A 21,554-nucleotide genomic window follows, 5' to 3' on the forward strand; every position below is an offset into this window, starting at 1 on the left:
TGTCAAAGCTCTCTGTCCCCTCCCCACCAGCCCAGGTGCCAGCTGCCTCCGAGGGCTGTGCCAGGCAGCATTGAGAGACTGTGCTGGCTTCCTTTGGTGAAGGGCAGAGAGAGACATCAGGAGACCCAGCTCTGGGCCACCCGCTCTGTGACCGTGTGCCCTTGTGTCCGTCACCAAGCCAGAAACCATTCTGGTCCCCAGCCCCGCTGCCAACCACCATCCCCCCACCGGTGGCCCTTCCAGCCTTTCTAAAGCTGGGAGCCTGCCTGAGCTCACCCTGCCCCAGACGGGCCGGGGACGGGTGGGAGTGCCGTCCAGGCCCTTGGCAATGTCAGTGTGCCAGGGCGGCAGCCTGAACCCATGCATCCCCCCAACCGTGTCACCCCAGGGGAGCGCATCCTGGCCAGCGGCTCAGTCCAGCTGCCTCGCTTCACGCTGCTGGAATCCGGCAGCCTGCTCGTCAGCCCCACGCACACCTCCGACGCCGGCACCTACACCTGTTTGGCCACCAACTCTCGGGGGGTCGATGAAGCCTCGGCCGACCTGGTCGTGTGGGGTGAGTGTGAAGGGCGAGCGGGAGCTCCTTCCATGCCTGCGGGTCAGTTGGCGCTGAGCGCGCGCGAGCACCTGCAGCTCCACATCCGCGCGTCTGTCCAGCCGGCACGTCTTAAGAGGAGGACCTGGATGGATCAATGCAGAGGACAGGTCACAGGAAGGCCAAGGTCCCGCGGGTGATGCCGTGTGGCCAAGCTGAGAGAAGAGAGAGCTGATGGGCATAGACTTCAGGGCCGAAATCAGCACGCTTTTTCTGTAAAGGGCCAGTTAGTAAATATTTTAGGCTTTGTGGGCCAAACAGTCTCTGTCACAGCTCCATGAACTCTTCTGTTTCATCAAGAAAGCAGCTGTAGATGGTGGTGAATCCAGCGGGTGTGGCTGAGTGCCAGGACGGGGGAATTTACCCAGCCAGGCCCCCAGCTGGGCTTGACCCCAGGCTGTGGTTTGTGACCCCTGCTCTGGGGCAACTTTCCAAGCCCCTTCCCGCCCTCAGATTGTACCCCTTGGGATCTCGTACCACATGTAGGTGTGGGCCACCCTTCTAGGCTGAGCGCCAGGGGCCTGGTGGGTGATCGGATGCATTAGACCCGGAATCAGACGATCCTATTTTTACCCTGGCTGGACCACTGGTGTGCTGGGAACACAGCCCTGATCTTCATCCCTTGCATGGGTTTGTGGGAGCAAAATGAAAAGAGCCCCCACCGTGATCGTGGCTTCCAAGAATTCACGTACCGTGGAAGCACATGGTTCTTAACGTTCTGGGACATTCACCACAGCAGACCAGTCCACCCGTAGAATTCAGCCACTCGGGTGCCGTTCACCTGAAGGTCCCCCTCCCCTACACCTGCATCTCACCTGTCTCTGTGGGACCCACCTGTTTCCCTTCCCACCACGCTGTCTCCCTGCTCTCTTTCAGCCCGGACCCGCATCACCAAGCCCCCCCAGGACCAGAGCGTCATCAAGGGAACCCAGGCCTCCATGATGTGCGGAGTGACCCACGACCCCCGAGTGACTGTCAGGTACTCCTTTGGCTGTGGCCCCTTGGAGGCAAAAGGGGAGGGGCAGCTTTAGGGGGTAGCTGGTTGCTGGACGAGCGTCTACACGGGTAGGTGTGGCCCATGCAGAGCTAGTGCAGGGCTGGGACATGGGGGACACTAGGTAAATGCCTGGCGGACTGACCAGCCTGAGTTGAATTGGGCAGGGTGGGCGGGGAGGGGAAGGGGCTGGGGGGTGAAGAAGTGGAGGAAAGGGAGTGGAAGAGGGCGGAAGGGAAGGGATGAGAAAGAGGCATCTGTCTGGGGAGAGGTGGAGGCTCTGGGTTGCTCGGGACCCCCTGCTAGCACCACCACCCCAGGCCTTAGACCCTCCGCCCACTGCGTGGACAGCAGGGGTGTCTGGGTAAACAGGCGTGGGAGCAGTGACAGGGCTGGGAAGGCAAAGGTCCCTGAGGTGACCCTCAAAGGGACACATGTGAGGGACAGAGGCCCAGCCTGGGGCCACCCCTGCCATCCTCCTCGGGAGCCCAGACCTCGGCAAGCCACTTGGCCTGGAGGGAACCAGGTCCCGCTGTGGAAGGCCCTGGAGAGGCCAGGGAGCACAGAAGCAGCCAAGAAAGTCACGAAAGCTGGGAGCCCTCCCAGGCTGGGCACAAGGACACTTCCTGGAACTAAAACAGGAACAAAACGGTCCCTTCAGGCTCTCCCTTGAGCTCTGGGATGCTGAGTAAAAAAACGTCACTGTTTCCTTAGAAATAAATACTCCCTCCGTGCTGCTTCTCTATTTTATGGGCAATGTCACTGCCAAAGCTACTGGCACGGAGCTGGAAGGGCTGGGCACTGATGCCACTTGGAGTAACGGCCCGCTCTGCTCAGGAGGCAGTTGTGTCCTGGGGCCCCACCTGGTGGCCACTGGGTATATGACACTCTGTATGGCCGTGACAAATGGGACCCCGGAAACCAAGGTTGGCGGCAAGGGTACTACAACTTTTTTTTTTTTTTTTTTTTTTTTGCTTTATTTCCCCTTTTTTATTTTATTTTTTATTGAAGTATAGTTGATTTACAATGTTGTGTTAATTACTGCTGTACAGCAAAGTGATTCAGTTATACATATGTATGTATATTCTTTTCCATTTTGGTTTATCAGAGGATATTGAACATAGTTCTGTGTGCTACACGGTAGGACCTTGTTGTGTAAAGCCTATGTATAAAAGCTAACGTCTGTAACCCCAACCTCCCAGTCCACCCTTCCCCACACCCCTCCCCCTTGGCAACCACCCGTCTGTTCTCTATGACCGCGATTCTGTTTCTGTTTTGTAGATAAGTTCATTCGTGTCATATTTTAGATTCCACATGTAAGTGATAGCATATGGTATTTGTCTTTCTCTTTCTGAGTTACTTTACTTAGTATGATAATCTTTAGTTGCATCCACGTTGCTGCAAATGGCATTATTTTGTTCTTTTGTTTGTTTGTTTTTTACGGTACGCGGGCCTCTCACTGCTGTGGCCTCTCCCATTGCGGAGCACAGGCTCCGGACACGCAGGCTCAGCGGCCATGGCTCACGGGCCCAGCCGCTCCGCAGCATGTGGGATCTTCCCGGACCGGAGCACGAACCCGTGTCCCCTGCATCGGCAGGCGGACTCTCAACCACTGTGCCACCAGGGAAGCCCCCTATTTTGTTCTTTTTTATGGCTAATATTCCGTTGTGTGTATGTATGACATCTTCTTTATCCATTCCTCTGTCAATGTACATCCATGGTTGTTTCTATGTCTTGGCTATTGTGAATAGTGCTGCTATGAACATAGGGGTGCATGTATCTTTTTGAATTATAGTTTTGTCTGGATATATGTCCAGGAGTGGGATTGCTGGATCATTTGGTAGTTCTGGGTTTCGTTTTCTGAGGAACCTCCATACTGTTTTCCACAGTGGCTGCACCACCTTACGTTCAAAGGTACTAGGCTTTTAGATCCACACCCATTCTCAGAGGATCTGTCTCAGACCTCAGTTGGAGAAACACCTCATTAAACATTAAACATTGGCCCTTTAGGATAGTCATCATCAAATGCAAACATGAGCCTTGAAATCACATAGATGTAGTTAGAACATGGCCGACAGATAATCTAGAATATGCTTATCCCAGGGTTTATTAGATTTTTATTAAAAAATTAATATACCAACTGTAAAAATGTCTTCCAGGAGAACCCACATGTTCTCCCCATAGAACACTGCTGTGGGTCTCAGACCCATACATAGTCGCTATCATTTTAGCATCCATTAACTGAATTTTTTTATTGTAATGAAAAGCTATATTAAGTCAGTAAAACTTTAAAATAAATTGGTATTTTATTAAAATGTTACCTACTAATACTTGGGAAAAACTGCACATTTTATTCATCCTCTGGACAATTCTTATGAACAAAGAGATTTAGGGACCCTTTGCAATATATCTGCAGGCCCACGTTCAAGTCACTGTTCCAGTTTACTGGGGGGGTCCTCGCCTTAGACTGGAATTACCCATCTAGGACAATCTTTTTTAGATGGGGGAGGGAACAGAACTGGTCCATCATCCCCCCAAACTGGCAAAATCTGTGGCCAAGGCCACCCTGAAATCTCCCACGCATGTCTGGCTTCCATCACCTTGGGGGAGGGGAGCTTCCCGGCAGCCCTCCACGTCCTTGAGGTGAGTCTTAGGGGTGGGGTGGGCCACCACCCCACTTAAAGACTTAAGTAGTTTTTAGAAGTCCCCGAGGTGATTCTGCTGTGCAGCCAGAATTAAAATCCCTGTTCTGGCGGCAGGAAACATACCAGGGGTTCCCTGAGCAGACAGACTGGAAAGGATTTGAACAACCAAATCAGACTAAAGTGGAAGCCACTTAATCCTGGTTACATACATATCCTCAGAATAAAGCTGGGCTCCAGGGGACGCAGGCTGGGCAGGTGTAGGTGGCAGCATGAAAAGCCTCCAAAATTGCTTCTGTTTGGTATCTGAACCCAGATCTAGACTGAATCCGAACAGTCCACCTTGTTAATATGAATCAGTATTGTTACTGTTTTTTCTTATTATACAGCTAATAGGTATCCATTTTAGGAGGACAATATAGAAAATGCAGGTAAACCAAAGACCATGGGGAGGGATGGAGAGAGAGGAAGTAGAAAAGTAGGTTAATCTGTGTTTCCTTTCACTAGAGATAGTAATATTTGGGTGTCATTTGAAAAAACTAGAAACAGTGTTTTACTCTGCTTTTTCCCTTACGAACCTGTTGTGAATCTCGTCCTCTGTCAATTATATGACTGTTCAGTCCTCCACTGTGTGGATGCCACATCATTTGTTACCAGTTCCCTAATGCTGGGTATGTGGATTGTTTCTGAATTTTTGCTAATGTTAAGAAATATCAGGATTCCCTGGTGGCGCGGTGGTTGAGAGTCTGCTTGCCGATGCAGGGGACACAGGTTCGTGCCCCGGTCTGGGAAGATCCCACATGCCGCGGAGCGGCTGGGCCTGTGAGCCATGGCCACTGAGCCTGCGTGTCCGGAGCCTGTGCTCCGCAATGGGAGAGGCCACAACAGTGAGAGGCCCACATACCGCAAAAAAAAAAAAAAAAGAAATATCATTCTGAATGTCCTTATAACTAAATATTTTTGCACATCTTTGATTTCCTGAGGACTATAAAATATTATTTAGGGCTTCCCTGATGGCGCAGTGGTTGAGAGTCCACCTGCCGATGCAGGGGACACGGGTTCGTGCCCCGGTCCGGGAAGATCCCACATGCCGCGGAGCGGCTGGGCCCGTGAGCCATGGCCACTGAGCCCGCGCGTCCAGAGCCTGTGCTCCGCAACGGGAGAGGCCACAACAGTGAGAGGCCTGTGTACCGCAAAAAAAAATATATATATATATATATATATATATATATATATATTATTTAAAGCTGAAAACCACTCATCAAAATTGTTTAATAGCCAGCTATATCATTACAGATTATTTGGGGAAGTTTTACCCTAAGTTAAATGGATTGATAGGTTCTTTTTTTGTTTTAACATTCTATTATGGACATTTTAAAACATACCCCAAAGAAGAGAATTGTATCCTCAACCCTCCTGTACCCACCTCTCAGCCTCAACAATTACCAGCGTTTAACCCATCTTGTTTCATGTGTCTACCCCCATGCTTTTGTGTGTGTGTGTGTGTGTGTGTGTGTGTGTGTGTGCGCTGCACCTCGCGGCATGCAGGATCTTAGTTCCCCAACCAGGGATCAAACCTATGCCCCCTGCAGTGGAAGCACCGAGTCTTAACCACTGGACTGCCAGGGAAGTCCATCCCCACATTTATTTTTTTTAACTGCAAATTTTTTTAAAAAGCCACTTTCAAACGTAATTTCACCATTAAATATGTCATTCCTTACTGAAAAGGACTTTTCTTTAAATATAACAGCCATGTCCCCTGTCACACCTAACACAATGAACAATTCCTTGGTTTCTTCTAATACCAGCTCATATTCCAGTCACCATGATTGTCTCAAGGTGTCTTTTTATAGTGGGTTGGTTTAACTCAGGGTCCAAACAAGGTCCACACATTGTGTCTGATTGGTGTGTCTCTTTTATTCTACATGGTACCCTCTCCCATTCTTTTTATTTTTGTCTTCATTTTTGTTTTCATTTTTGCCTTGTTTTCATGAACTTAATTAGTTGGAGAAACCAGGTTCTGCAGGACGGAGGTCAGTGTGTGTGCATGTGTGTGTGTGTGTCTATTCCGATAAAACTTTATTTACATAAGTAGGCAATAGGCAACAGGCCATAGTTTGCAGAATATCCCTGCTGTAGAATAGTCCACATCTGGGTTTGGCTAGCTGCTTTTTCATGGTGTGGTTCACTTCTTATTCTGTCCCTTGTGTTTCTAATTAGATTCAGGTAACTGATCATTAGATTCAAGTTCAGTAGTTTTGGAACAAACACTTTGCAGGTGGTGATAGATACTTCCTAAAGCACCACATCCTGGGACAAATTATGTCCACTTGTTATAGGTTGTTTCTTAAGCAGGAGTTACTCTCTGCAGCTACATTTGCTTTTAAGTAAAGTTCTATCCATCCCATCAGTGCTGGCGAGGATGATCCTTTTCTAGCTAAAGAAATGAATTCTCGGTGATTACTTTCGGCGATTTGCAAATATGTATAAAAAGCCTTAACATTTAACTTGTCAATTTACCGCTGAGAATTTATACTCGAGGGAATGATTTAGAAAGTGGCAGATATTTTGCCACAAGGATGTTCATCACAGCATTAGCTATCGTATCAGAAAACAAGGAGCTAAATTGGATGTCCAACGTTACGGGATCAGTTACACTGAAGCACTATGCAGCCAGCGTGAACCATGGTGAGGAAATGTCACGTTAAAAGGAATTTATAATACTGTCTTGGGTGGAAAAAGCAGCTTTAAAATCAGGATGGATGGATAGATAGCTAGGTATTATTTATATTAAAAATATGCTGTATTAGTAGAAATATATAGTGATGGCTAACTTCTATCAATGGCTAACTTCTATCAATCACGTACCATGTTTCTGGCACTACTCCAAGTATTTTATATTAACTCACACAGTCCTGATGGCAACCCTATGAGGTGGGTGGTATTACTTCCCTCATATGACAGATGAGGAAACTGAGGCACAACCAGATTAAATAAATACACCCAGGACCACAACGCTGGTAAGTGACCAGGGCAACATTCGACCCAAGAATCTGACCCCAGAACATAATAGCAATGTGGTAACTGCCCAGGAGAGAAGAGTCTGGAAGGTTTACCCTCAAAAGTGAATCATGATTACCCCTTAGGGGAAAGCTTTTGAGGTTTTTTTTCCTTTTTCCTTTGCTCTTTTCTCATCTGTACTTGCTACTTTTCTGATTATTTTAAACTTAGGTTAAAAATATTACAGGCTTCGGCTTCCTTGGTGGCGCAGTGGTTGAGAGTCCACCTGCCGATGCAGGGGACACGGGTTCGTGCCCTGGTCCAGGAAGATCCCACATGCCGTGGAGTGGCTGGGCCCGTGAGCCATGGCCGCTGAGCCTGTATGTCCGGAGCCTGTGCTCCGCAACGGGAGAGACCACAACAGTGAGAGGCCCGCGTACCGCAAAAAAAAAAAAAATTACAGGCTCATTCTGCCCAGCCATCTCACACTCCCTAAACCCAGAGAGTTCTAGGGCCTTGTGATTCAGCCCCATCACCCTGTCCTTTCACTGAGCGACTGATGGGCTATTAGGAAGGCATCCCAGCCCGACAGCATTCCTGCCCTGGTCACCCTGATCGACCTTCCCTGGGAGGTAGCAGCCCAGCATCCTCCCAGGAGCTGGCACCCTGTGTGTGTTGATGACAATTATTGTGTCTCCTCCAGAACAAATCCAGAGCAGATATTTCTCATTGTCAGGCACGGGCATGTGTGTAATTTCTCAAGGCCCCCTTTGTACTGACTGACCAAAGCTAAAGTGATTTTTCTGGATGCCGAAGTTAATTTGTCACAGTGATGCATTGATCTAATGATTCCCTTCATAAAACTAATCCCCACATGTAGTCTACGTGGAGACGTTCATTCTTTTTCCAGCCCTAATCTTTTAACCTCTTTGGAAGAATACCTTTTGTTCACTCTGCGCTGCTTGGTAATGGCTTCCGGCCAAAAGTGACCAGGCTGTGACCTGGACCTGAACTGAAGGTGTGAACGGTGGATAACGATGTGGTCACGCTCCTGGACCAAGGGCCCCACCCGCAGGTGTGATGGGCTGCAGGTGCCCCCGCTGTGGCTGGGGGCTTGCCCCCTACCCGCCTTTGGAGCTCCCTGCTCCAGACCAGCCCTGGGCTGTGCCCACCCCAGCAGCCCCCAACCCTGCCTTCCCTGCCTCTCTTTACTTAGTGGTCCTTCTTACTCTCAGGTACGTCTGGGAGAAGGATGGGGCCACGCTGAGCATGGAGGGCAACCCCCGCATCCGTCTGGACAGAAACGGCTCCCTGCACATCTCGCAGACGTGGTCCGGGGACATCGGCACCTACACCTGCCGGGTGCTCTCAGCCGGAGGCAACGACTCTCGCAGTGCCCACCTGCGTGTGAGGTGAGGGCAGCCTGCCCAGGCTCCGGGGTAAAGAGGTGCAGGCAGCAAAGGGAAGGCTGCGTCTAGGCAGGCCACCAGGCGAGGTGTGACCTGAGCCTGCCCACCTCACCCCAGCATCCTCCAGGCCTTCGCCGGCTCAGTTCGGCCCCTGTCAAGGGCGGGGAGTCTGGGTTATGGCTTTGGACAGGTGGGCTCCAAAGCCAGTGCACAGAATCTCCAGCTAGATGGCCCCGAAGGCTGGGTTCGGGGGCTAAGCACCAGATATCATGGGAGCTCAGACTGAGTCCTGGGTGTCACCTGATTCTAGACCTCACGGGGGGGCCCCTCCACACCTGTCTCCTCCAGGCAGCTGCCTCATGCCCCTGAGCACCCAGTGGCGACTCTCAGCGCTGCAGAGAGAAGGGCCATCAACCTGACGTGGGCCAAGCCCTTTGACGGCAACAGCCCACTGATCCGCTACGTCCTGGAGATGTCAGAGAACAGTAAGGCTGCTCGCACCCCCTCCACTGACCGCAGCCAGGGCGACACCACTTCTGTGCCTTTGAGCCAACCCTCTGGACGGCCCAGCTCCCTCATCTGTAAAATGAGCCACGGCATCCTGCAGTCGTGTGACAATTGAACGAGATAACGCACAGGCTGGACTTGGGAACTGCCACCCAGAAGCCTCTAAGACACTGGCCATTAGTTTTTTGTTTGTTTTTTGTTGGGTTTTTTTATTATTGTTAATTTATTTATTTATATATATTTTTTGGCTGCGTTGGGTCTTCGTTGCTGCGCGTGGGCTTTCTCTAGTTGTGGCGAGCGGGGGCTACTCTTCGTTGCGGTGCGCGGGCTTCTCATTGCGGTGGCTTCTCCTGTTGCGGAGCACGGGCTCTAGGAGCGCGGGCTTCTGTAGTTGCGGCTCTCGGGCTCTAGAGCACAGGCTCAGTAGTTGTGGCCACGGGCTTAGTTGCTCCACGGCAAGGGGGGGGTCTTCCCAGACCAGGGATCGAACCCGTGTCCCCTGCATTGGCAGGTGGATTCTTAACCACTGTGCCATCAGGGAAGTCCCTGGCCGTTATTTTTTTTTTTTTTTTAATTTTTATCCTCCATCCCCAAGCCATGAACTCCAAAATTAGCAGGCATCATTTGAGTGGTGTTTCAAATACAGTTTGCTAGAGCTCATCAATTTGAGAAAAATCAAAAAAGATAGAAAAGACAAATGCCTCTCAGTTCCCATGAGCCCTTGCTCCCTCCCCAGGGCCCCCCAACCCCCTGGGACATGGGGGCTAAGGGGACCCAGAAAAATGACATGACCAGCCTCTACTGGACCAAGCTGGGGAGGTACTACCCTGCCAGCCCAAACAAGGCTGGACCCCTGCTGGGAATGGGTGGGGGAGAAGCGTGCGCCCCCAAGATGCCTACCTCAACCTCCACCCTCTGTCCCTGTAGATGCCCCCTGGACGGTGCTTCTGGCCAGTGTGGACCCCGAGGCCACCTCGGTGATGGTCAAGGGCTTGGTTCCCGCACGTTCCTACCAGTTCCGTCTTTGTGCCGTCAACGACGTGGGGAAAGGACAGTTCAGCAAGGAAACAGAGAGGTGAGGGGAGTTGGGTGGGTGTCAGGGGCTCCAACGGTGGGTGTCAGGGGCTCCACTCACTAACCCAGTTGAGTTGTCCCTCTCACTGGGGGCCATGCAAGTTCCAAGACTTAACCCCATTCTGCTCTACATCCCCATGGGTTGCCATCATTGTTAAACGCACGTGAATTTCCAAAGACATCTGGGATCTACATGGATCTCTGTATGCAATGTCTTGCATGCTGCCAGACCCCATGAAGCCTCCAACAAAGCTTTTCTTAAAATGATGAATGTTTAATAAAAACAGCAGTTCATACGTTTTAATACCCACTTGTGTAGGAGGCGCGTTCTAGCCACCTAGACCCCCATAGAACAAGCAGCCTCCTCTAGTGGGAAAGAAGACATCAGGTCAGAATGATAGTGACACCAATCCCATGCCCCAAAGCTGTGTGCTTTGCTCTTTATTTTTTTATGTGTATTTTTATTTTTTCCAGATTTATTGAGATATCGTTGACTTGTAACATTATGTAAGTTTCAGGTGTACAATGCGTTGATTTGACACACTCCTCTCTGGCAAAATGATTACCCCCATGGTGTTAGCTGACACCTCCATCCTGTCACATAATTACCGTTTCTTTTTGTGGTGAGAACATTTGAGATCAACTTTCTTAGTAACCTTCAAGTATATAATACAGTATTCTTAGGTATAATCACCATGCTGTATATTCCATCACCAGAACTTGTTATTCTTATAACTGGAAATTTATGCCTTTTGACTAACATCTTCCCCAGCCCCCACCTCCTCTGTTTCTCTGAGTTCAGTTCTTTTAGATTGCACATATAAGTGAGATCTACAGTATCTGTCTTTCTCTCTCTGACTTATTTCACTTAGCATAATACCCTGCCGGTCCATCCATGTTTTTGCAAATGGCAGAATTTCTTTCTGTCTCACGGCTGGAAAATATTTCATTGTATAGCTAGGTTACATCTTCTTTATCCATTTATTTGTTGACGGACACTTAGGCTGTTTCCGTATCTTGGCTATTGTGAATAATGCTGCCGTAAACATGGGGGTGCAGATATGTCTTCGAGATCCTGTTTCCATTTCTTTGGGGTGAATATATACCCAGAAGTGGAGTAGCTGGATCACATGGCAGTTCTGTTTTCAGTTTGGGCGGGAACCTCCATACTGTTTCCCGTAGTCCCTGTACCAATTTTTACTCCCACCAACAGTGCATGAAGGGTCCCTTTTATCCACATCCTCACCAACACTTGTTATTTGTTGTCTTTTTGATAATAGCCATCTGATGGGGGTAAGGTAATATCTCACTGTGGGGTTTGTTTTTTTTTTTTTGCGGTACGCGGGCCTCTCACTGTTGTGGCCTCTCCCGTTGCGGAGCACAGGCTCCGGACGCGCAGGCTCAGCGGCCATGGCTCACGGGCCCAGCCGCTCCGCGGCATGTGGGATCTTCCCGGACCGGGTCACGAACCCATGTCCCCTGCATCGGCAGGTGGACTCTCAACCACTGCGCCACCAGGGAGGCCCCTCACTGTGGTTTTGATTTGCATTTCCCTGATGGTTAGTGACGTTGAGCACCTTTCCATTGACCTGTTGGCCATTTTTATGTCTTTTTTGGGAAAATGTCTATGCAGCTCATTTGCCCATTTTTTGATCAGATTATTTAGTTTTTTGCTGTTGAGTTGTATGAGTTCTTTATATATTTTGGATATTAACCCCTTATCAGATATATGGTTTGCAGATATTTTCTCCCATTCCATTATGTTGCCTTTTCATTTTGTCCTTTCTTCTTCTGTGGAGAAGCTTTTTAGTTTGATATAGTCCCGCTTTTATTTATTTTTGCTTTTGTTGCTTGTCCTTTTGGTGTCATATCCAGGAAATTACTGCCAAGACCAACATCAAGGAGCTTTTCTCTTATGTTTTATTCTAGGAGTTTTATAGTTTCAGGTCTTAAGTTTGCTTTAATCCATTTCGAGTTCACTTTTGGGAGTGGTGTAAAATAGAGGCCTGGTTACCTTCTTCTGCATATGGTTATCCAGTTTTCCCAACATCATTTATTGAAGAGACTATCCTTTTCCCATTGAGAAGAGTTAATATTGTTAAAATGTCCATATCGCCCAAAGCTATCCATTGATTCGATGCAATCCCTATCACAATTCCAATGGCATTTTTCACAGAAATAGTAAAAAACAATTCTAAAATTTGTATAGAGCCACAAAACACCCCAAATAGCCAAAGCAATCCTGAGAACAAAGAACAAAGCCAGAGGCACCACACTTCCTGCTTCCCAACTATACTACAAAGTCATAGTAAACCAAAACAGTATGCTACTCATAAAAATAGACACATAGGGAATTCCCTGGTAGTCCAGTGGTTAGGACTCAGCACTTTCGTTGCTGTGGCCTGGGTTCAATCCCTGGTTGGTGAACTGAGATCCTGCAAGCTGCATGATGCAACCAAAAAAAAAAAAAAAAAATAGACACATAGACCAGTGGAACAGAATGGAGAGTCCAGAAATAATAGCAAATAGAAATAGCAAACAGTACTTGCTAAGGGAGCCAAGAATGCGCTTTGCTCTTTAAAAGATGCTCTTTGGTGTGTACACAGACCCGCCACTGGGTTAAATCAATCATTGTGGTTTCCCCACAGTTCCAATAAGCTTGAGTCCCTCTGGCTTTTACTAGGGGGATGCCACAGAGGCTGTGACACTCTAACAGGAGGGAGAAGTGACAGCTAACAGCCTGGCATGGAGAGCGGTTATAGGAGAATTTATTCATTCACTGTTTACTGAGCACCTACTATGTGCCAGGCCATGTTTGGACCACGAGAGGTGGTGAAGGGGAAAAAAATGGACATAGCCCGAATCCTTCAGAGCTATGAAATCCCAATAATAAGAGGCCTCGAAGTGTAGGGAAACCATCCTATAACTTCTCCAGTCCTTCAGGCTTCCCTGTATAATGCTGATTCATCTTCCTAATGAATCGTCCTGAGTCAGCAAGAAAAAGGTTAAATTACCCTCACTTTAGGCTTTACAAAGCCGTGGGAGGGTGCAGGATGTTTTGGAAAAGCTATCAATCAGGAAACAAAAACATAAACAAAATGGGAAAGATATCCATCAAAAATAATCAACTTTTGTTATTAATGGATGCATGTCAGTTATGTGAAAAATACAGAAGTGGAATGCTGTGTCCCCTGGCCATGCCAGAGAAAGAAATGCAGTAGCACTGGGCTTCGGGGGGAGGGGGGATGCTCAAGCTCTCACGCACACACCACGCCACCCCTACCCGGCCTGGCCCACCCCTGCCTGGGCTCAGCTGGTTCGTAAAGGAAGCGCGGTTCAAGTTCACCACCAGCTGGTAACTGGGAGGTGTGTATTTGACACACCTGCTTCTAAAATACTTGAATACTCATGACGTCATCAACCCCGACAGCAGCTTCTTTTGACAAATGGGAAACCAAGGTCTGTGTCCCTCAACCACACAGAAAATACACATATCTGATGCTTTACAGTGTTTTAAAAAGACTTCCATATACATTGTGTCATTCGAGCTTCAACCACTCATAAAGCAGGCAAGTGGACTTTATGATACTGCTTTTACAGGTAAAGAAGCAAGCTCAGAGAGGTTAAGTGACTAGCCCAAAAGCACACAGCAATTGTGCAGAGTCATCCAGGGACAGAGCAGGGTGGGGCCTCTTCATATCCCATTAAACTCCTGTATTTACCGTGGAGACTAGGAGTGAAAAGCCCTGCCCATTCTTGGTGTTTTCCTATCCAGGGTCTCCCTTCCTGAGGAGCCCCCCACAGCCCCTCCCCAGAATGTCATCGCCAGCGGCCGGACCAACCAGTCCATCATGATCCAGTGGCAGCCACCTCCCGAGAGCCACCAGAATGGCATCCTTAAGGGCTACATCATCAGGTAGGCGTCTGCACCAGGGAAAGGAGGGGCCGCCCAGACTCAAGAGGAAAGAGATGAGGGAGGGTCAGGGAGTAGATTGGAAAACAGAGCAGATTCATGGCAGGTCCTTCTTCATCAACAAGGACCAGGCAACAAGAAATGCCTACACGACAGTAGGAAGGATTGAAGTTAGACATCTAAAAGAACTTCTAGCAGTGAGAGCCTTGGAAACCAATAGAAATGGTTAGAGAGGAGACACAGTGAAGCCTCCTTAAGGCTGTATGGATGACAAGTCTGCCAGATGTCAGGGCTACATAGGAATAGGGCTACACGGAGACACATAGCTATCCAGGGGACCAACCACCTGGGAAACCAAGAATATTCTAGCAATCCAGATTTCCCCAGGACAGACAATGAGTGGACGAATTACTAGGCCAAGAACTGGTTAAAAAGTGGAAGTCCTGTCTTTGGTCCCTACTGCCAAGTGAAGCCCAGTTAAATAGCCTTTTATTTTTACATTTGACTGTGGGTGCTTTACTGGTAACCTGAAAGTGTATTATTAAGTTGTTACTAAAATTTGGTATTCATAAAAGAAAATTAGCCGGCTACTTGAAACTTCTGAGAACTTGTGTCAATATCTGAACTCTGGCTGGTTGCAAGATGCTAGGCAACTTCACATGTCTCTTTCCTGAATGTGTACACTCACAGCACTGGAATTCCCAAATTTTGGAAGCAGTTACTGTTGGTTTGGCTGCTCCATTATCAGTTAATTTCATAGTGGGCTTTTTGGTGAATCCTAAAGGGTAGTGGTTCTCAAAGTGTGGTCCCTGGACCAGCAACATCAGCATCACTTGAGAACTTGATAGGAATGCAAATTCTCAAGTCCTACCCCTGACCTAGGAAATGAGAAACTTTGGGGTAAGCCCAGCAATCCGTGTTTCAACAGGCTTTTCAGGTGTCTTTAATGCACACTAAGGCTTTGAGAACCACTGCTGTGGGGTTTCGTGAAGCATCAAAATAATTTGGGGCCTCTGATTTCCCAGTAGTTAGACATTAAAGTATGTGCGCATCGTTGTTCTCCTATGAGCTATCCATCCTCCAAAATTTGCCTGTACATATCCCGTTTCTTTATTACCCTGCATTCTTTTTTCCAGTGGAAGGTGGAACTTGGTAGAGTATGTAGCCTCAGGTTTTTTTCTTTCCACCTCAGTGAATGGCTGTCAAAAGAGGGAGCCATTCTCCTAGAAGGAGAAAGAAAATTAGCCCAACCTTTGGAGACCAGTCTCTGATCAGCGACCCCTCAAAGCTAGACCAGTGAGATCTTCCCAGGAACTCTCAGCATCTCTGGCTAGCCATCCTACCAATGTCCTCCTCCCCCATCAAAAAGAAGAGTCCAGACACATCCCCCGGACTTGTGTTATCCCGTGGGGTAGCTGCTGGTCACTTGCAGCCATTTAACTTAATAAAAAAGTAAATTAAATGACAAACGTAGTTCCTCAGTTACATTAAAGCACGTTTCAGGTGCCCCAAAACCACAAGCGCCAGCAGGTCCCATGTTGGACAGCATGGATGTGGGCTTCCACCATCCCAGACAGCTTCCTGGGCACGAGGACAAGCAGGCTGACTCCAACCCATGGCATCCTGGCTTTCTCCCCTCAGGTACTGCCTGGCCGGGCTGCCTGTTGGGTACCAGTTTAAGAACATAACAGATGCTGATGTCAACAACCTGCTGCTGGAGGACCTCATCATCTGGACCAACTATGAGATCGAGGTGGCCGCCTACAACAGCGCCGGACTGGGCGTCTACAGCAGCAAAGTCACCGAGTGGACACTGCAGGGAGGTGGGTGGGGACAGTGGCCGTGGAGGAGCTGGTGCTTCCCCCTCTCCGTGCCTGATGGGTCTTGACTGTCCAGTCCTGACGGCCTCAAACGTGTCACCTGTTTTATCCAGTCCCAGGCTGTCGCCTGCTGTGCTCAGCTACCCCGTAGGGTGGGAGGACGGAGGGAAAGATGAAGAGGTCGGGGTGGGTGTGATGAAGGCAGAGGCTTCGGGGGTACAGGGCCCTTCTGCAAAGTCTCCCATTAACTGGATCATGAAACAGCTTACATTTAGGGTTGTACCTAAAAAACCACCCTGAGCATTTTTCAGATCCATCACCTTTATTTGTGGGTACCCTGTGAAATGGGCCAGACCGGTTTTATTAAGCCCAAACTAATCTACAGAAAGAGGGCATCTGAAGTCTCCACAGCAGCAGGGGAGGAGCTGGGGGGAGGGGTGTAAAGCAGTGTCTGCAGACCTCATGTGTTTTCTCTGCTTAACCGGGCCAGACAGTCAGACTGTGCCTCCTCCACACACACCCCTACCTCTCTGCTCTCCTCCAGTCCCCACGGTCCCTCCGGGCAACGTGCACGCAGAAGCCACCAACTCCACGACCATCCGCTTCACCTGGACTGCCCCCAGCCCCCAGTTCATCAACGGCATCAACCAGGGCTACAAGGTACATAAGGCCTCTCCTCGCCCCGAGAGGAAGCCTGGAGATTCTCGGAAGGAGGACGCAGGCCGCAGAGGCAGGGAGAAGGCGAGGAAGGGGGAGGAGGGAGTCCCCGCTCTGACTCTGAATCATTGGTTCAAGCCAAGCAGAGGACACATGATCAAGGCAAGGGGCATGCGGGCTTGCCCCAGGTCCACGTCCAGGCCGCGGGGAGTACGGACACTGACCTGTCCGTGACCTCCCAGTGCAGGGAGCAGTCAGTCTCAGTGAGCCTGCCTTGTAAACAAAACCAAGTTTGCTTCAGGCTCAGGATCCCCACACAGCCATGGCCCCATCAGAAGAATCCAGAACGGGGCTTCCCTGGTGGCGCAGTGGTTGAGAGTCCGCCTGCCGATGCAGGGGACACGGGTTCGTGCCCTGGTCCGGGAAGATCCCACATGCCGCGGAGCGGCTGGGCCCGTGAGCCATGGCCGCTGAGCCTGCACGTCCGGAGCCTGTGCTCTGCTATGGGAGAGGCCACAAGAGTGAGAGGCCCGTGTACCGCAAAAAAAAAAAGAAAAGAAAAATCCAGAACGCACTTCTTACCCACAAGCCATGGGCTAGTGGGCACTCTGCAGGGTCATCTGTCCTCGGACTGTACTTGACCCTACACAGTGGGTTTAAGGGCAGAACTAGGACTCAGAGAGCTTAGATCAAAGTCCTGGCTCTGCCTCTGGCCCGGTCCCGGGACAAGTCCTATCAACCGTCTGAGCATCCTTCCTTCAATAAGTGTTTATTGAGCCCGACCATAGGCACTGTTCTGGCTGCTGGGGAACCAAGAGACATCCTGTTTCCTCATTTGCACACGAAGATGATGATCATTTCTGTTCCTTAGGATTGCATGTGGATTACATGAGAATATTTGTAATTTTTTGAGCAGAATGACAAGCACATAACAAGCATTCAGAAAACGGTGGCAATCGTAGTAGAAATGGATTCGTTGCTCAGGCTGCCCTCACAAAGTATCACAGACCGGGCGGCTTAAACAGCAGAAATGTATTTCCTCACAGTTCTGGGGGCCAGAAGTCCAAGATCAAGGTGTTGATAGGGCTGGTTCCTTTTGAGGCGTCTCTTCTTGGCATGTAGACGGCCGCCTTCTCTGTGTACTCACGCGTCTTCCCTGTGTGTCTGTGTCCAGATTTCCGCTTCTTAGAAGGACACCAGCTCTATTGGATGAGGGCCCACACTAAGGACCTCATTTTAACTTAATTACCTCTTTAAAGGCTATCTCCAAACACAGTCACATTCTGAGGTCCTGGGGGTTAGGGCTTCCACATAAAAATTGGAGGGGAAACAATTCAGCCATAACAAAAAGCACTAGTAGCGGTGGTGATGGTGATGGTAGTAAATTTGCTATAATTGGAGCTGGGCTGTAAGTCAGGACTTCTCCACCATCCCCTTCTGGCAGCCACTCCTGGGTCTCTCCTCTCACCCTACAAAGAGCACGGAGCTGACCTTCCCTAAGAGAATGGGAGATGGCAGATTACAGAGTGTGTGGTCCACGCCGTGTTTTACAGCTTCGCCCCAGCTGAGTGGGGCGGGTGGGAGGAGGCAGTGGGCTCCCTCCAGATGTGAGAGGCATGTCACCAGGAAGCCAGCCATGAAGGGCAGGGAAACGCAGGCTCTGGTGGCCTCGAGGTGACCGCAGATACTTCCAGAAGATTCCCACACCACCCGTGTGTGACAACAAGGACCATTTCTAGGACTAGCAGCCTTAGCCTTTGTTGCTGCAAGGTGGAGATGGCTGGACAGGAAGGGGCTGAGATTAAATCACCAAGAGAATTTTCTGCTGGTGTTTCAAGTAAAGGAGGGAGGGTCCAGATCCCGATACACCCCAGCCGCAGCCATCTCGCTTCCAGGAAAGTGCATCACTGAGGCCGAGCGGGGCCCTCCTGGACCAGGGCTGTAGCTGCTCGCTGGTAGTGCCGGCTGGCTGGAGAAACCTCCTAATTGGGACTCTGGGGGGAGGCAGTGGAGGGAAGAGGGAAGTTTGCATCATGCAGAGGAGCTGAGCTGGGAACAATTAGCTTCTTGCTGCCGATTCTAAGTTTCCTTCCACTTTGGGGAGGCCTGGACTGCAAACTTCTAAGGCAAGTGGCTCCCAGAGGGCCAAGGAGACCAGCTTAGTGGCCGGGACAATTAGGGCAACAACCCATTATGACCCAGAGCCAGAGGAAGCTGCAGAAGCCCACCTGATTCCCAGGTCCAGTCTGTGCCCAGCACCCCGTAACTGCTCCAAGAAAGTCAGCAGAAATGAATTGTCCAGATAGCTTGAGCATAGAAACTAGTGCGTAAGAAGAGCTCACGCTTACAGGGCAGTTTCTACATGCCAGGCAGGATGCCTGGGCTTCCCTCACATTCTTGTCTCATGCAAGCTGCACAAGAACCCTAAGAAGGAAGGCTTGTTATCATCACCCCATTTTACAGAGGAGGAAACTGAGGCATGAGGGCAAGTGACTTGTTCACAGTCAGAGTAACTGCAAAGCTTGGCTTCAAACTCCAGAGCCCGCACCTTGTCTTGCATTAAAAAGAAAGTGTTGTATGATTTAATGGTAAAATAATAACTATAACTTGAATTTTTCTAAGTATAAATGGGTACAAGTAGGGATTTTGTTTCTTGCTCCTTTGGCCTTCAGTATCACAGGGAGGAAAAAAAAGCAGTGTTTGTCCCTTCCATCCTTCCAGTGAGAAGGGACCTTTTTTTCCCCTTTGAATTGTGAACAAGTTCAAATATCTACAAAAGTAGTGAGGAGACTAAGATGACTTGATAAAACCACAATGCACCCTGGCTTCGACAGTTACCAACTCATGGCCCAATGTGTTCCCTCTATTTTCCAGCCCTCTGCTTCTCCCCTAGAATATTTGTAAGGAAATCCCAGGTATTGTATCCTTTCATCCATAAATATTTCTGCAGAGAAATATTATAGATAAAGTCTCTACTTAAAACCTAAACATAATAACCACATTCTCATTACACTGCCTTAAAATATCAACAGTCCCCTTAATAGCATCAGATACCCGGTCAGCATTCAAATTTCCCCAGTTGCCACGTCATTTTTTTTTTTTTTTTTTTTTTTTTTTTTTTTGCTGTACGCGGGCCGCTCACTGTTGTGGCCTCTCCTGTTGAGGAACACAGGCTCCAGACGTACAGGCTCAGCGGCCATGGCTCACGGGCCCAGCCGCTCCGCGGCATGTGGGATCCTCCCGGACCGGGGCACGAACCCGTGTCCCCTGCAGCGGCAGGCAGACTCTCAACCACTGCGCCACCAGGGAAGACCCACGTCATTTCTTTTACTGGTTGGTTTATTTGCCTCGGGGTCCAAATGAGAGCCACACAACTGCAATTGGTTGAAGTTTTCTAGGTCTCAGTTGATCTACAGATTCTCTCCTTTCTCTCTCTCACTCTCTCTTCCTTTTAATTTATTTAGTAAAGAAACTCAGTCATTTGTCCTATAGAGTTTTCCACAGCCTGGATTTGCTGACTGCATCCCTGTGGGGTCATTTAATATATTCCTCTAAACACTATATTTGCAGTAAATTGGAATTTAGAACTAGAGGCTTGATCATATTCAGATATGATGATTTTTTTTTCAAAATATTACTTCCTAGATGGCGCTGTGCATTCTCATTAGAAGGCACAGTCTGCCTGTCTCTCTTACTAGGATGTGGTGACCATTGACCACCCTTGTGTACTCTATTATCTCAATAGGGGATACTTGAGGATATGAAATGTATTCAAGTATCAAAATGAGGATACTTGAATATTATGATTTCTTCTTGATTTATGAGCTGAAATACTTTCCCCAAAAAAGAATTTTTCCGTTAACAACTTTTTGGTTACCTGAAGGTTTAGTTCATCTAGGAAAAGCATGGTAAATGCTCAGTTCTTTTCCATGACTTAACAATTTTCAGAATAGTGAATTGGTTCCCTAGCATCTTCTAAGGTGACAGATGAGTTTGGATGGGGGCAGAGGGAGGCATCTTTTTGTTTTGTTTTTGTTATGTATTTTGTTTTGTATTATTATGTCCTTAAGGATTTTTAATACGTCTGATATGTTTCAATCCACTGCCATTATTACTCTTATTGATGCCAAATTGACCCATCACCCACCTCTTCAAGTTGGTGAGTCCTTTTGATGTGGCCCCAGGAGTCTCTCTTTTTTTTTTTAATTCTTTTTTTTTTTTAGTTTATTTATTTATTTATTTATTTATTTTTAGCTGTGTTGAGTCTTCGTTTCTGTGCGAGGGTTTTCTCTAGTTGTGGCGAGCGGGGGCCACTCTTCATCGCGGTGCGCGGGCCTCTTACTGTCGCGGCCTCTCTTGTTGTGGAGCACAAGCTCCAGGTGTGCAGGCTCAGTAGTTGTGGCTCACGGGCCCAGTTACTCCGCGGCATGTGGGATCTTCCAAGACCAGAGCTTGAACCCATGTCCCCTGCATTGGCAGCCAGATTCTCAACCACTGCGCCACCAGGGAAGCCCGTCCTAGGAGTCTTTGATAGCTTCCTTGCTATCTGGTATGACGGGGTGGCCCAAGCTAGCTCCTTTACCTGCCCTGTGCCTGGGATCAGCCATGTCATCAAGGAGCCCTTGTTTCTTTTAATGATAGTTAGATACCAAAATCTGGGCACTGGGGGTGCTCCTGGTTCCAGCATTGGTTGTTGTTTCAAGGCCCTGTGAATGGACAACTCAGAAATATTTTTTTTAAAGATAAAACACATATTGATACTTCCAATTCAATTTCAGGACTCTAACATTTTAAAAATAATCTCATTGGTCTTTTGTCTCTCTTTTCTCCATTCTGAAAATCTAGTTTCTTCCACAGCAACAGAATTACTCACCTACTTGATCCCACAAATACCCACAACAGTTTCAGAACAGCAATATCAACACTGTGATTACTGAAGATAG

The 21,554-nt window shown here is 48.7% G+C and overlaps 1 protein-coding gene across 3 annotated transcripts in view; it reads left to right on the plus strand.

The window, feature by feature from the left end:
• Positions 1–21,554, plus strand: part of SDK2 (sidekick cell adhesion molecule 2) — a 263,950-nt gene that overhangs the window by 184,793 nt on the left and 57,603 nt on the right. For 2 of the 3 annotated variants that reach the window (XM_060080968.1, XM_060080970.1), the window contains exons 11-18: positions 389–556; positions 1,472–1,574; positions 8,467–8,643; positions 8,989–9,125; positions 10,075–10,222; positions 13,997–14,137; positions 15,776–15,957; positions 16,499–16,614. In XM_060080968.1, coding sequence (XP_059936951.1) covers positions 389–556; positions 1,472–1,574; positions 8,467–8,643; positions 8,989–9,125; positions 10,075–10,222; positions 13,997–14,137; positions 15,776–15,957; positions 16,499–16,614 — 1,172 coding nt within the window. The remainder of the gene's footprint in view (positions 1–388; positions 557–1,471; positions 1,575–8,466; positions 8,644–8,988; positions 9,126–10,074; positions 10,223–13,996; positions 14,138–15,775; positions 15,958–16,498; positions 16,615–21,554) is intronic. The other variant, XM_060080971.1, reaches the window with a different exon arrangement.

Source organism: Mesoplodon densirostris, chromosome 18 (assembly GCF_025265405.1).
Source record: "Mesoplodon densirostris isolate mMesDen1 chromosome 18, mMesDen1 primary haplotype, whole genome shotgun sequence".
Taxonomy (NCBI): Eukaryota; Metazoa; Chordata; class Mammalia; order Artiodactyla; family Ziphiidae; genus Mesoplodon; species Mesoplodon densirostris.